Source organism: Condylura cristata, unplaced genomic scaffold (assembly GCF_000260355.1).
Source record: "Condylura cristata isolate star-nosed mole 26May11 unplaced genomic scaffold, ConCri1.0 scaffold00002, whole genome shotgun sequence".
Lineage (NCBI taxonomy): Eukaryota > Metazoa > Chordata > Mammalia > Eulipotyphla > Talpidae > Condylura > Condylura cristata.
The window spans coordinates 43,191,121-43,208,113 of record NW_004567103.1 but is presented as its reverse complement, the minus strand read 5'-3'; the positions used below and the strand labels follow the sequence as shown (position 1 = coordinate 43,208,113).

General features: G+C 37.9%; 1 protein-coding gene across 1 annotated transcript in view; it reads right to left on the bottom strand.

The window, feature by feature from the left end:
- CHN1 (chimerin 1) overlaps nucleotides 1-16,993 on the bottom strand; it is a 154,011-nt gene that overhangs the window by 86,895 nt on the left and 50,123 nt on the right. Inside the window, exons 4-5 of the mRNA XM_004674510.2 lie at nucleotides 12,077-12,108; nucleotides 9,817-9,930 (exon numbers count right to left, since the gene is read on the bottom strand). Of these exons, the coding sequence (XP_004674567.2) occupies nucleotides 9,817-9,930; nucleotides 12,077-12,108 (146 nt within the window). The remainder of the gene's footprint in view (nucleotides 1-9,816; nucleotides 9,931-12,076; nucleotides 12,109-16,993) is intronic.

The following is a 16,993-nucleotide window of genomic DNA, read 5'->3' as shown; positions in this document are numbered from 1 at the left end:
GAGATTTCCAAACTGTATGTCATGAATAGAGGTTACAGGTAAAAGGCATCAAACTTGCTGGGCTCTGGCTGATGCAGAAGGTGTGACACAGACACAGTCCCAGTTAGCCAAAATCAGCCTCAGGCATTTACTGCAATACAGTACAGAATATCATCATTTTCAATGGACACCACACTACAAAATACTGAAAGGTAACTCACACAGAGTATTCAACATAGTGCCTGGCAAAGCAAATATTTAGTGAATGGCTCTGAACAATTTTTGTATTCATAAAACTGTGAAGTCCATTATTAAAATATTTGGGTGTGCCAAATCATTCACAGGCAAGGAGACACACACTATCAGTACATTCTGGGGCTATATCTGGCTGCCAAGAAACAGATTTTAAATGAAGAGAACCTGGTATGTCTCCTACAGAGCCTTCAAGCAAATATCCGAGTTTTCCTTTGCACAGTAGATAGCCAGAGTCACATGAAAGGCACTATTCACTGGCCCCAAAATGTACCTGAAACTCAATTCTACCCAAGTGAAATACTCAGTGAAACATTTTTGTTAAACTTTAGCTAAGTTTTAAATTAAAAATTAAAGTTAAAAAATCTTTCAATAAGCTTTTATTTAGTCTCTACCTTATGTGCTTTAAACACATTGCTTTTGAATATATATGCATATTTTTAAGAGGGAAATGAAGTTTGAATAGAAGGAATATAGTGAATAAAAACCGTGCTGAGGACAAAATTTTACCATTCAAGACAAAGTTGCAAATCAAAGCCACATCTTAATATCCACGATGATGTAATACCTGCACTTTAAAGACATGATAACAAGGGTTAGTGAAGAGTGGAGAAACTAGAATCTTCATGTATCTCTGATGGGACTGTAAGATGATAAAACTATTTTGGAAAAAAAAAATTGGCAGTTCCTGGAAGTGTTAAAGATAGAGTTACAATATGGTCCAGCAACTTCACTCCTAGGAACTGCCTAAGAGAACTAAAAACATATGTCCACACAAAAACTTGCACATAGCATTGTTCAAAATAGCCCAAAAAGTGGAAACTACACAAATGCTCATCAACTAATAAACAATATGTTGTATATATGCCCATCTACTGGAATATCTTCAAGTAGTACTCCCTGTTAACAACATGGATGAACCTTGAAAACACACTAAGGCAAACAAGCCAATCACAAAAAACCATATTATCTGATTCCATTTATGTGAGATGTCCAGGACACATAAATCTAGAGGGACAAAATTAGGTTAATGGTTCCCTATGGCTGGGAAGTGACTGCAAATGTTATTGGTTTTCTTTAATTGAATGTTCTAAAATGGGTTTTCTTGCCTAACTTTGTGAGTGTACTAAAAACCACTAAGTTACACATTTTAAGTGAGTAAAGTGGTATGTTAGTTATGCCTTAAAACAATGGTTTTTTAATAAAGAATCAGCTATACACAGGAAAAAGCCAAGCTTGCAAACAAGCTAGAAAAGGCTGCCATTTTGTAATAAGACAAGTGGAGGTACCTGGCTGTCATAGGTGAATGCTTTGGAACATACTGGGTAGGAGGTAAATATTTTTTGGTCCAGACAAAAAAGAAGAAAAGAATTGGTGATTAATTTTTTTGTCTTGATCAGTTTAATGCTTTTGTAAGAATTCTTTCAGACTCATTCACCTAAATGTGGTATCTCCCCCTCCCTACTTTTCATTCTCATTTGTTAACTGAAAATGAGGACCCAAAGGCTCTTGACACTCATCTGTACATTTTACGTTTTCTCTCTCTTTAGACTGAACACACTGGAAGCATTAACCAGAGGCAGTTTAGTGAACATGGAGTAAGAGCACGAGGAAATGAGTACAAAAAAAAAAGTGTTGAATGAACTATCGCAGAGTTTTCCAGAAGAATTCCATGAAAAGAGGGTCTCATGAGTAAATGAGTGTGGGAAATACAATAATTCTGTTAACAATACATACAGGTGCTGAAAAGTACTTTCCTATAGGACAGAAATCCAACAGACTATATTTCATTGCAGCGAGTGTGTGGTTCCTTGTATTCATCTCCACGCTAGAGATCACTACCTACACCAGCCAAGCCACCTCTCTGCCAGAGACTGTGGGCTCTAGAACACTGGCCTCAGACTTCTATTTCTATTGTCCTCAAGGCTGACCAACTCTACTTCTTCAGACTAATTATTTAAAGAAGTCAGTGCATTCCATTTAGAGTCAAATCTTCAGAGATTTAGGAGATATCACCTTCTTTTTTGTAGCTAAAGGATATATTTGTATGTGTGTACTTACATCCAGTACAAGCAGTTTTTTTTTTTTTTTTTTAAGATTTACTTATCTATGCATACAGAACTGGGGTACAGGTCAGAGGTGCAGGGGCAGTGAGAGGATTCACCAGAGACAGAGTGGGGAGCAGAACAGGCAGACTGACGAAGCGGGTCAGGAGAGGTCACCTCTGGGTCAGGGATCGAACTCATGCTGATGTGCTTTTAGCTTCTTAGTACTGTGCTTTAAACTGCTGCGTCACCAGGGAGGGCCCACAAGCAGTTTTAGTGTGAGAGGGAGTAGAAAGAAAGAATATCATAGGTATTCCTACAACTGAGAAAGAGTCACACAGCTTTCAAGCATGGGCCATGAGTCACCACAAGAAAGGAAATTGGAAAAAATCTTATTCCTTCAGCTCTCAGAGCTGTAGAAGCAGGTGACTGTGAAACTGGAACAGACTAAAAAGATGCACCTTTTTTTTTGGCATTACATCCACATAGCCACTGAAGTTCTCATGTTATATTCAAGACCATTTAATATGGTTTTAAATTCTTGTTTCTTTCAGCTTCTCTATTAGTTTGTTTGGTGCATCTATTGCCTCCAGAGTTGACTGCCACCCCAAATTCACTGTCACACCCCACCTGCACACTGGTACCTACAGTGGGTCAGGTGCTGTCAGTGCCCAACAAGCCTGCCAAGAAACAACATGGTACTGGGTGGTAGACAGTCACCATAGCTCAGCCACTGCAGTCAGTGGCAGGTGCCAATGTGCATATTTTTAAGAGGGAATGTGCTCCTCATAGTCAACCTGAACTTTATTTTTTTAATATATATATATATATATATATATATATATATATATATATACTTTAAAAATTTTTTTGTGCATACAGAACTGGGGTACAGGCCAGAGGCTCAGGGGCGGTGAGAGGCTTCACCAGAGACAGAGTGGGGAGCAGAACAGGCAGACTGTCAAAGTACACTGCTGAGGGGAGCAGCTGGCAGGCCAGGAGAGGTCTGCCAGCCATGTGGATCTCCTCCGGGACAGGTGGGGATTGAACTCATGCTTTAGTGGCTTTAGCTTCTTAGTGCTGTGCTTTAACCCGCTGCACCACCAGGGAGGGCCCCAACCTGAACTTCTGTTTTAATCCATACTTGCAGCTAGTGTTTTCAATTCTTCCCCAAATGAAAATAGCCTTACCTTTTTTGTGTGTGGTAAAAAATCAGCAACTCAGAGGCACAAAAAATTCCCTTTAAGTTCATCAGAGAGAAACAGTAGGAATGTTTTCATAATTATTCTTTCAGACATCCCTTAACCTACATATAGCCTCAACAGAAAAATATCAAAAAGCAATGAGACTACACATACTTCCCTATATAATGGATTTTATCTTTCAGATTAACATAGGCTGTATATATTTCAGAATATAGCAAATATATTTGTAAAGAAAATATAATAAAAATGTCCAAGTATTATGCTTTCTGGTTATTTTTTAAAGATTTAATTTATTCCTATGAGAACAGGGGTACAGCCCATACATTTGAAACACCAGGCCTTCAAAGCATATTTATCACTAGAACTTCCCACCATATGCCTAGTTCTGCACTGCTGTTCGTACATCTTTTGTGGATGTTTCTTCTTTCCAAAACGCTCATTCTTCAACATATCCTACCCTTCTACCTCACAAACTTCTAGTTTACGTTTAAGAAGGCAGTGAAATGTTTTCTTTTGACCATTTGGAAAATGCGTAGCAGAATATAGATATTCAATAAGTACTATTATTTTTGATGATGCAGTTGTCTGCAGGATATTTCTTAATTACCCATTTTATGATGATGAACAAGCCCCTGATTTCTGCAAAGGGCATCGACCAATTAGTGACATACCAGACCATGGGAAAACATTTTAAGGCATATATATTAGTCTAAAGTACCATATGGATTTACTATGCTAAGATTAATAATATAAAATAGGTCTCCCAGATCAATTTAAAATAGTGAATTACTTTAAAGTCAGTTTGGGAAATATTTTAAATCAAGTTTTTAACATGTGATAGTCAATACATAAGATCAAAATTTTTAAAAAACCTGTTTGCCCTCACCAAACTAAAACTTTCTTTGGAATTCATACCAGATTTTATTAATATTTGCCAAAGCTAAGCTTAGATATATTACTATAAGTTTACCAGGATTAGAAGAATTACACCCTAACTGATCTTCACTGCCTGACAAGGAAACTCGTGAATACCTACTATGTTGTGCAATGCAGCACTATCTTTTTCCCTCCTCATTCCAACTTTCTTCCTTCTTTTAAAACAAGAAAAGACAGATTTTTGTTTGATCATCCAGACTTCCTCCTAAAGTCTTAGCTTCCAGAGTGGCCCCCAGCTCCCAGAGCTAGGACAGGTGCTGGTTAGAGAAGCAATTGGTACATGCATTTCCTTGCAGATTGTTCTGCTCAGGTGTCGGCAAGGCGACCTTCAGTGGCCAGATCAAACTACAAGGAAATGCATTCTGCAAGAGACGGAGGAGGGGTCCCTTGTTCTCTCTGGTGGGACATAAACAGGGGGCAGACCACTCTGAATGCCCCAGCCTGTCGCATTTTGAACACAAGGCAAACCAGACTTAGATTGCTGCTGACAGCCATGACCGGCCATGAACAGAAACAGAAGACCACATGTCCTTGATAACACCTCTAGGGCAGTGATCACCCGTGCCATTTCCATATTTTTCATTACATGAGATACTTCCTAATTTGAGTTTATTTGGAATATCAGATAATATAACAGACATCATCTGAATTGATAATGCGTTTCATGAAAGTGGGATACTCCTAACAAACTTAAACAAGTGTCTTCTGAAAAATAATAGGATTATTAACTCCATTTTACAAACAAACAGGAAACTAAAGATTGGAGAGGTTAAAAATATATATGACCAGGAAACTACAACTCAGGTTTGTCAGACTCTAAAATCAAAACTATACCTTCAGGCCCTCCCTGGTGGCGCAGCGGGTTAAAGCACTGCACTACAAAGCTTAAGCCACTTCCGCATGCGTTCGATTCCCGCCTGCCCCGGAGGAGTCCACATGGCGTGGCAGACCTCTCCTGACATGCCCGCTGCTCCCCTAAGCAGTGTACTTCGTCAATCTGCCTGTTCTGCTCCCCATTCTGTCTCTGGTGAATCCTCTCACCCTCCGCATCTCTGTCCTATACCCCAGTTCTATATAAATAAATAAATAAAATCTTGAAAAAAAATATACCTTCATTTCTAACAGTGAGTAAATTAATTACAATTATTTTGTAATAGATTTTTAAAAAACTCAATTGCTTATTCTCTCTGCTCCTCCTCTTTCAGTCCACACATTACACTGAAAACTTCCCTGTTTAAGTCATTAGGGTTTTGTTTCTTCTACCAGTTTTCTATTTTTAGTTAAATACATGCTTAAGACTATTTTTTTTCTTTGCAATAAAAATGAACAAATTTAGCACTTTAGGTCACTATGAAAAGGAAGTTTTTTTGTTAAGTAACCAACAATGACAGAGCACAATAATAAATCAAAGTTATGCATAACTTTACACCCAATGGCATACTAAATATGCAACACTGGCATAAATTTCTAATATTTCCCCAAAAATTCTTGGAGAGGATCCAAGCAACTATGCCCCATATTAACAGGATAGTTTAAGAAGAATGATAATGCGATCCTAATGTTAACCTATGACTCACCTAACCTGCATGCTTTAGTTATGGCAGAAAAAGTGTACAGTGACTAGGAATAAAATGCTGTTTATAGCTCCAATGCGTTAGTAAAGGCCCATTTGTATTCATAGTAATTCTATTAAAACTATTAAACTCTTAGATAAAAATAGTGGTGGGAAATCTAGTTATTAACAGGCTGTTATTCAACTTATATGCAGAGATGACAATGAAAAATTACATGTCACATATTAAAAGTTTATTTCATATGTTCACTTATGTTAGTACTACATAATACTAAATACTAAATAGTACAACTATTTTGTAATAGATTTTTAAAAAGCTCAATTGCTCATTCTCTCTGCTCTTCCTCTCTCTTTCAATCCACACATTACACTGAAAACTTCCCTGTTAATAGCAGGATAAATTATGTTGTGTTTATTTAATGGATTATTATATAGCCGTGAAAATGAAAGAATTGTGGTCATGTTCTACAGCAAGTCGTCGTCTCAGAAATATAATGCTGGGTAAAAAAAGATAACACATTCTACATGTCCTCTTAAAGTTCAAAACTGAGCAAGTCAAAAGAATATATTATAGATAAGAAACACACTGTAAATCTATAAAGAAAAGCCAGAGTCTGATAGGACAGGGTGGCCAGTGTGAGGGACAAAGGACGCAGGATGGAAGAGGGGCAGGGCTATAACAGCACACAGATGACTCCAAAGGCCATGGCTGCTTCTCAAAATACACGCTAGGTAGGTATGACAGTATCATGATGTTTGGTGACCATTTTATTTCATGTAAGGACTGCTTCCTATGTACTCAACTCTTAATGAAGAGGATTTAAAAGTCTAATCACATTTGTCACTCTATATGTACAACATCGAACCTAGTAATTTCTTCTTTAAGAATCCATTCTAAACTATGAAAAGTCATTCAAAAAAATGTTTTCAACCAAACATCTAAATTTATTGTAGGCGATTTTTTACCTGATAATCCATTCTAAACTATGAAAAGTCATTCAAAAAAATGTTTTCAACCAAACATCTAAATTTATTGTAGGCGATTTTTGACCTGATAATTACCATTTTTTACCTGAGACGTCTCATTTAACTATAGATAATATACATGCTGTCAAAATCAACGTAAAGAAAATCCCAAAGTCACTTTGAAACACTTCATACTTTGTGAGCCTCTCACGCCTGGGCTAGTATCTTATTTTCAACTACACACACACCTTTACATAACAAACTCTCACTGAACAACAATTATTTTTCCTCAAGGTGTCAACATGAGCAGAGGCAGAAGTCAGGGTAGGTGTAGCCTGAAGTTCAGGCTGAGGCGGGAAGTGGAAGAAGATGCCACTGGAGAGAAAGATGTCAATGCAAGAAGCGCCCCCATGCCATGTACTGAGAAGCTAACACTGTGCCGGCACACTTGGGCGACTGATCTGGAATGCTGTGCTGGACACTGATCGCCACTGAAGGCCTAACCCCCAGAAATGAGGGGCAGGTGCCAAGGGCAGAGGGGGGTGTCTTCTTTGAGACCCTGTGCCCGACTCAACACTGCAACCTGGCTGATCATTGCATCAGGTTGATGTCATAGCCAGTCTGGAAGGAAAACTAAAGAATTCGGTTTTGAATATTTTGAGACTGAAGTTTGTCTACAGTAACATGTGTTCAAGTCATTTGGACTAATTTTAAGACCCTGGGTTAAAACAGTAAATGCACGGTGAAGACTGCAAGCTATAGATTAGACAAACTGACCCCTCCCGAAGAATCACACGTTCTATGTCAAAACCAAACAAACTGATGTGAATGGAGAGAATCAGGTGAATCAGGGAGCATCTGATAACAATTATCAATATATAATTTCTACTTTATATTGTGTTTAACATTTCCCTGCCACACACCTAGCTGGGAACAAGGAAAGTATGAATTGTATTTCAGTAAATAAATTATAGTGCATAGTCACAAATCCCTTATCCCTACTGTAAGCCCTCCCTCCACTACTATTCCTTTCCCGTAACTAAATTTTTATGGTGATTTTCAGAAAGTAAGGGAAGGCTGTATATTATCCCAGACCTATAGATGAAAACACTCCCCATTAAATGTGCACTTTTTCTCCAGTTGAATTTCCTAGGCCAAAGTGGGTGGGAGGCGATTATAACCTCAGTCTTGAGAGCAGCATGAGAGAGAGGCAAGCAGGCAGGCGTGAGGTACCACTGTCTTTCAAACTAAGTCCTGCTTGCTGGTGTCATTAAGTGGAAACCATGTGCCAGTCACATTCTAAGATGAGAAGATTTGGGAAATGGAAAGTATCTGTGCATTTCAATGAGACAAGCTTGGCGAGTTTAGTTTGGCAGCTGACTCGGTGATCTCACAGGGAGGGAAGGCTCCCCAAAAGGAGCGTTCAGAGAGTCCTGTCTCTCCTCTCACGCCCATCTCCCTCCTTATTCTGATCCTCCACTATCAAGGCTTACTGACTTCAGACACTCAGGTGGCCAGTCCATTTGGAAATGTGTTGTTGTAGATCCAAAAATTATAAAAAGGAATAAAAAGACTCAGAAATGGCTTCAAGACATTTTACAATTTGCCTCAAATCCGTTTTCTAGTTCACTTGGTGGCAAAATAAGTAAATAGGTATTTAAATTCCCAATCCTTATATTTTTGCCTATACCACCATTTAAACCAGAAAAACAATATAACTGATTAAGTAACTGAAGGGAGATTTAGTCTATAATTTGCCATAAAAGGGAAATTTCTTTGAACTCTTGTAATAAGCCCTGTTCTCAAAGTATACAAACGGTACAGAATTCAGCATGAAATAATACTGAGTAACGTCATTCACCATCAGAAAGATGAGCATTTAATCTTACAGACAGAAATAAGAGCAGCCTTGGCTCACCAAGCGCCCAGAGGCTGGAGGCAGCACACACAGCTGCCGCCCAGTACAACCACTTTGCCTTTCTGTCCTGTGTGGCAACCCAAAGAGATGCCCCTTCTTTGACCTCTTTCTTAGGAAGTTTCTACTTTTAAGGTTTCCCCAAAGAATGGTTGAGTATGTGCAGGAATGAACAACAACAAAAAAGAACAAAGACAATGGATAATTACTCCAAGCCTTTGGGGAGGGGGCAAAGCAGAGTGACCAGGAACATACTTTGAAGCCAGATTGTCTGGGTGAGAATACCTGCTAGGAAATACATGACTGGGCCCCACTTACTCAACCCTATGACCTGTTTCCCCATCTGTAAAGATAGTAATTGTCTTTATAGCCAGTGTGAAGATGAAGTGAGTTTGGGGGTCTAATATGAGGTGTGCCCAGTGGATACGCATAATGTTGCATTAATGGTTCTCTTACTGTTGCAGGGATACTGGCATATTTCTGGGCATTCTGCCGTCAGCGAAGAACAGCCAAAATGTTAGGCAGAGTTGAGTTGATAGGAGAGAGCCAAAAGCTCTCATGAAAAGCTGCTTCAACCAAAAGCCAACGTAAGAGAAATGACACTGGCTTTAATTTTATGAATTACAAAGATCTTTTCTCTTAGTTCCTTTCCTTATTCAAAAAATAGATGGGAGCTGACCCAGCAGGACAGATGGGAAAGAAAGGGTAGGGTGAAATGGAAGAAAGCAACTACAATAAAAAGCTTTAAAAGTTTCTCAATTCTTAATTACTGAGTGCTACCATTCATGAGGCATTTTAAGGGTCTCAAAGCTATTAAAATGGTAATTAGGTCCCAAGAAAACAAGAACCAATTCAATTACATGCTGGATGCTTTTTAAAATTTAAAGCCCTCTATTAAGAGGGTTTTAAATGAAGCACAGTTATAATTACAGGTCCATGACCAACCTTAAAGCCAAAGTGTAGGTTCCTGGCTGACGCTGGCTCTCCCGAATGAGGTAGCTCCCCTCAGCCACGCTCAAGAGCTGGTCTGCTGCTTCTCGGGAGATCATGCCGTGAAACCTACAAAGCAAGGTCCATTCAGAAACTGCATGCTTTCCACCCCTTTCAACAAAGCTAGAAGAAATAACCCCCCCCCTCCCCCCCGTTGCTTTCTAGACAAAGTATTGCCATGTAATCAAAGGGGAACAGTTGGGTCTAACTAGACTTGTGTTTCTTTGGGCCTGGTCAGTTCTCTGTGGTGACATGAACAGTGCCAAAGTAAATATCCAATCCATTTAACAATTATGGACTCAAAATTCACATCCAAGGGAAGACCAACCTCCTCTCTGAGGACAATCCCCTTCTTATGAAGCCATCTGGCCATGTGAACATGCTAAAAAAATATATAGAAATGGGGCCTATTTCCTTTTTTCCACACTAGTGGCACTGTTCCAAAATTTTGATTCAGAGTCCATTTTGGCAATTTTCCAGGACCCTGGGTTGTCCTTAATTGGCATGATTGCCCAATAATGAGCATAATCTGCATCCATGGATATGCCAGCCAAAAGCAAACAACTGAAATACTTGCTTTCACTCCCTGCTAAAATCCAATGTTTGGTTAAGAACAAAAAGAGGAAAAAGAATAAATATAAATAATACTCTTTCATACAAACACAGTAGGTTTATCTATAACAGTGACAGCAAATGCTAAGAAAAAAAAATGTCAGGAGTAATGATGAATATTAAAAATATAAAACCATATTATATGTATATTATAACTTACAATTTAAAAGGAACTTATACATACATTCTGTCCTTTTAGAAAACCAAAGGTAATACAACTGATTGCTCCAATGAGACTCCCTGGCTTTTACGGGTACAAAAGAAACATGTCAGTTGACTGTGGAATGACATACTTAAAAAGTCCTAAAGTACTTTACTAACTTAGGAATTTTACTGGGGACAAGCAGAAATTTTTTCCCATGGAAATTATTTGGTTTTTCTTAAGTCTTAAAAGTCTGCAAACAGTGCATAGTAAAAATGTTCCGATCATGCAATTAGGCCAGCTAGGTTTAACAATGGGCTCTTGGAATATCTTCCCTCTGTATATTCCTCAGGATTTCAGAACCAGGTCTGACTCTGCTGGGAGCAAGTAGATGATAATCTATTCCTGGTGTTGACAGATGCCATGAGATTAAAATATAGGCATATTCAGCTAATCTGACAATACTTAATAAAATAAGTAAATCGTATTAGCTGCATTTAAAAACTCAACTTAAAAGAAAATCCCACCAAAGAAAACTCAGTAATAGAACTTAAAGGACCTTAAAAATATTCATATTAGCCAACCCAAAATTTCCACCCTTGACAAAGCTTTATGCACTTGTATCTTACTACTTTTAATAGTATATTTTCGGCACAATTTGATTTGCCAAAGCAGAGGAATGATAAACCATAAAGAACACCAGTGTTTCTTAAATTTGAAATCACCCATCCCTCAACTCTGGGGATCCTGTTTCATTCATAAACTTAGAGAGATCTTGAAAAAAATAGCTTTAATATACACATCATTTGTATCATATAATTTTGAAGACAAAATTATTTTAATTGGGGCATGATGAAATTAGGTGATTTTTTTTAAATGTACTATATTTGTTTTTCTGCAATTAGGGAAATTATGGTCTTTATAAAGCTTTCCATAAAATACAAATGTTCACATTCAATATTAAATGGAACATTAAGCTTTAAAATTGTCAATTCTGTAAAAATCATTTGAAAGACAGATCTTCAGAAGGTAATACTTCAAACTGATAACATTAGTTACTTCTAGGTAATATGAATTATGTTTTTCTCCCTGATAAGAGAGCATGTACTATTTATAGAACACTTGGAAAATAAAAGTGTAAATACAGACTGAACTATCCTTAACCACTCTATGTACATATGTGTGTGCATATCTATATGCTTAATATATACAAATACACACATTTTTCTCATATACATTTAGGATTATTCATTGATTTAGAAGGCACCTTTAACATTATTGCAATACATTTTTCCTACGTTATTTTCTTCATACCTGTCTTTATTTCCTGTATTTTCACCCACTAGGATACACTTGTAATCAGAAAAATAACTCATTCAAACTAGATTACATATTTCCTCCTGCCTTTATTTTTACTATGTATCCCAAACTATAAAATATATTTTGAGAATCCATACTTACTCTCGTCCATAATACTTTGGTCTGTTTTCTACCTATTGGAGAAAGCGGGGAGGGGGAGAAAGAAAGCATATTATGAAAATGGTAAATGCTCAGAACATAACTCAACATTTTACATATGTGACAAGCTAAAGCAATTTAAGAGAAAAAAAAACAATAAAAGTTGAAAAGTCATATTCTGGAGTCCCAGCTCTATCCTACATGGTGCCATTTAATCTCACTCCTCTCTCATACCTGTTTCTTATCAGGAGTTGGACTAACGAGTTGGACTAAATTATCTTTCATTAGTAGGATTTGAGGAATCTGAAAAATATTTGCTCAAATATTTTATCCAAAAATAAAACAAAAGAATCCACAAACTTAATGCCACATTATGTTGGTACAGACTGTGGCATTCTCTGCAGTCCTCTTCCTTCCTGTTACTCCATAGTCTCCATCCTGTTAATACCTCTTGCCCTTTGTTCTTCCATAAGCTCTTTCCTCACTGCAGTTACCATCACTAGTTTCAAGCATGCTGGTAAAAACTCAAGAAAGAGGGAGTAGAGAAATGCACTGGACTATGCTGATGGCACATGAGTGATTTGGTGATGGGAAACCCAAGGGGATTGCAACTGAGATGGAAAAATGCGCAAAAATATGTAAAAATAAACTATTATAAATTTTTTTTTAAAAAAAAGAAAGAACCAGAAGAATAAGGAATTTTTACTGGGTTACAGTGAATGATCATATCTACCCCATTAATTAAAGAAACAAACATTAGCGGAATGACAGATATGTTATTAGAAAGTGTCCTACATAGACATAGGCACATCACATAATAAAACAAAGATTATCATTATTCACATTGTTTTGCCGATAACATAATTTTGAAGAGATAGGCAACAAAGAATTTCGAAGAAGTCAATAGTGATTTAATTATTAGAATTAAAATAAGAATGAATAAGGTGAAAGGGGAAACCAATGAGGTATCTCATTTGGGTGTTCAGGAAAGGTCTTGAGCTATTTACACTGGTCCTGACTGACAAGTCAGGCAAACTGCAACATCACGAAGTTGGAAAAGTTTTCCCCAGGATGTATGTGGGTAACACCAGGGACTACATTTCTTGAGCTCATGCTAAGTGCTATGAATCTTAATTACACTAGAAGATCACTTAATCTTGGTAACAAGATATGAATTATTCTGCTTCATCCCCATAAGAGGGTGTGAAAACTAATATATAGAAACCCTACTTAAATGGGGTCAGAGGCCAGAAGAAAGTGGACATGTGGAATTAGCAACCTATAAGACCCAACAAGACTTGCCTCCCTGATGGGAAGTAACGTTGCTGCCCAGCTCTTAGAGGACTTTCACCAGCCAGCCCCTCCAAGGCCATATATGAAGTGTTGACCTCCGACTCAGTGGAAGTGTCCTTGTGTCTTGCCCCATGCCGCACTTTCCAAACTGCTTTTTTTGGTGTTGCTTTTGAATAAACTCATTTTGTTTGACATCAACAACAGTACTACTAACATTCTCATTTTGTTGGAAAAACAAAAACTGAGAATCCAGGAGTTTAGATAATTTAAGGTCACAATTAGAACCCAAAAGTAAAACTTGAACTCTTATTCAGGAACAGCAAAAAGGGTCCAATTCTTTTCTATTTGGCCTGACTCAACTGAGTTAGGTCATATCTGGGGGCTCCCAAAGCAACCCAAAGTTGGCCTTTTCAGTGTTATCTCTCTTGGCCTCTATGCGGAGCCTGAGTGCCAGTTTTAGGTCATTCACACGGGTCTTCAAGTTCTGGTACTGCTTTTAGCAAACTCGAGATATTTAGTCAGAGCACAGACAAAAAAACTGTGTCTCAATGAAAGGCTATGCATTGTCTATAACACATTACTGGCTCATATCGTCAATCCACTCACTGTCTACTGGGCTATTCTGGAACTGTGTAAATTGTAGGCAGCCATGTATCATGAGAGTAAGTAAATTTTATAATATGTGTTCATTTTCATACCTGTAGGAGATCATGATTTTATTTTCCCCTAAAAATAATATTTAAATAATGCTTCCATTTGTGTTTTAAGTCACTTCTAGGTAGGAGGGGTAGGTGGGTGGAAATTACCAATCTGTTTAAGTAAGAGTTTACTGGTAAAGGGGTTCTTTTTAGAACTGTAGTTGTGATCTCCAACTTTGCAGAGGTATTTCCACAGCCAAGTACTGCCGATGTTGATATCAAAGCATATCCTATGACCCAACTGCTGTGATCACTGAATTTTAAATAAAGTGAACACAGGCTTTTGAGTTCTAGGCTAGTAAAATAGTTTTGTTAAGCTCATATGTTATTCTCGGCCTTAAAACAAGATGCTTTCCAGCTGCAAAGCACAAGTATTAATTAAAAGATCATCACAACAACCCAAAAGAACTATAACATGATAATCTTTTTTTTTTTTTAAATACAACCAAAGCCAAGCCCTGGCTGTGTCAACATACTGCAGTGCTCAGCCATGGAGCTCCAGTTTCAATTAGAAGCTTTTCTCCCATTCCTGGACCCAACTCAGATTCCCACCTAGCAGAATGTAGTCTACAACAATAAAAACATCAAGCAAGCACTTTGTACTTCCCATTCAGTCACTTAACACGTCTTTATGAAGCACCTACTTATGTGTAAAGTCTGTGCAAGGTACTTGGGAAATACTGATGAGTAAAACAGAACCAGAACCTTACCCTTGTGGAGCTTACACTGGGAGACAGCAATAAACAACCAACATAATAATTAAGCAAAATAGTATATACAGCATAATGAAGTACTATTTGACTATAAAAAATGATGAAGTCCTACTACCTGCCACAACATGGATGAACCTAGAGGGAATTATGCTTAGTGAAAAAAGTTAGGCAGAGAATATTTAGTGGTAAATTTAATGTAGTATAGATACACATGTTGACTCTCAAAGATGAATACCTGAAATGTATACAATGTTGTAAGACAATGCTACTTTAATTTTAAAAAAGAAAGAAAAATTATAGCAAAGTAGCAAACCATAAAGCATGTTACAAAATAAAAAATGTTATAGGGTCCTCCCCCATGGCAAAACTGGTTAAAGCACAGCATGATGAAGCTATGGTAGCCACTGCATCATGAGTTCGATTCCCAGCCAGGAAGGTGACCCACATGGTGTGGCAGACCTCTCCTGACCCGCCCACAGCTCCCCTCAGCAGTGTGTTTCAGTCAATCTGCCTGTTCTGCTCCCCACTCCATCTCTGATGAACCCTCTCACCTGCCACTCTGCACCTCTGGCCTGTACCCCAGTTCTGTATGTATAAATAAATAAAGCTTAAAAAATAAAATGTTATGAAGACAAAGCAGAATAAATAAGGAGTGCAAACGTTGAGGGCTGATGAAGTCTAATTTTAAACATGGTGGCTAGCACAGGCCTCATTGAGAAGGGAAGACTGGAAGGATATGAATTGACCATGTAGGTTTGAGACAGAACATGCCAGAAGAGAGTCAGTGCAAGGACTTAGAAGGACACAGCTGTAGTATCTAAGAACAAGTAGACATGTGTGTGGCCAAAGATGAATAGATGGGTGGGGTGGGGGAGGGGTGGTGTGGTTAAACAGAGGAGGAGGGCGGGAAATAGCAGGAGTACATGCTGCAACTCACAGGGGTGGGAAGACCACACAAGGCCTTTTATAAGGACTTGGCTTTTACTGTGAGGGAAATGGGAAGCCAATATAGTTTTGAAAAGCATGACATGAACTGACTGAAATATGGGGAGAAAAGACTGTGATGGGACTGATCAGTTAAGAAATATTTCAGTTATACAACTAAGAAATGACTTGTCAGACAGGCTACTATGGCAAACTGACTTACATGTATAAAAAAGCTAGAGGTAATAGAGGTATATTACTTGCTTAAATACAATTCCTGGGTAAGTATTCAGGTCAACAAAATAGTTGTCTTAAAAATCCAGTTTTCTTCTATATTGTAGCTCTACCATTTCTTTGTTGAGATCCCCTTATTTTTATTTGAATCCAAGCAGGAGGTAAAAACAATACAGAGGAATTTAAGTGAAAAGTTTTAAGGAGTTTGATATTAAAGTTCACTTGTACTCACAAAAGACAACTGTCCCACAGACACAACCATGCAAAAGAAGTGAAATTTAGTCCAACCAAGTTTCCAAAGAAAGCAAGAATAGGCTGTGGTAACAATCTAGCAGTTTCCACATTTATACCTGAACGTAGCCATGAAGATACTAAGAAATGTTAGGACAACATGTATATTCTGCACATATTCTGAAAAAAAAAATACTTAAAATGATTTCCTGCTGGATTAATTGTGGGGAAGTCGTGAGAAAGAAAAATGTACGATGATGCAAGGTTTCTGATTTGGGCATACAAAGTAATGAACTGTCATTAACTGAGATGTGGAAGACAGTGTGAAAGCTGGCTCCAGGCAAGAGGTTGACGATCAGTCCCATTTTGGATGTGTTATGTTTGGGATGCATATTGTAAATCCAAGGAAGCACACAGGACTATTGGTACATTGTCTGGATGTGGGGAGAGAATGTTACTTGTAATTTGCAATGTCATTTGTATTAAAACCTGAAAATAGCAAGATCATCAGAGAGGAAATAAAGGTAGAAAAGAGATGAGGATCAAGGACTGAACCACGGGATACTTCACCATCCAGCAGCTAAGGGGAAGAGGATCCAGCAAAGGAAGAGAAATACTAAAGATGACCCTGTCCTGGAAATGAAGTGAGTAGTGAGTATCAAGATAGTGGCGTCGCCACAAAAGTGAAGGCAAAGATAAATAGATGGGACTACATCAAGTTAAAGCGCTTCTGTACAGCAAGAGACATTACTAAAAACAGACAGCCCACTAATTGGGAAAACATTTTCTCACACAAAAGTAGTGATAAAGGACTGATCACAAAAATA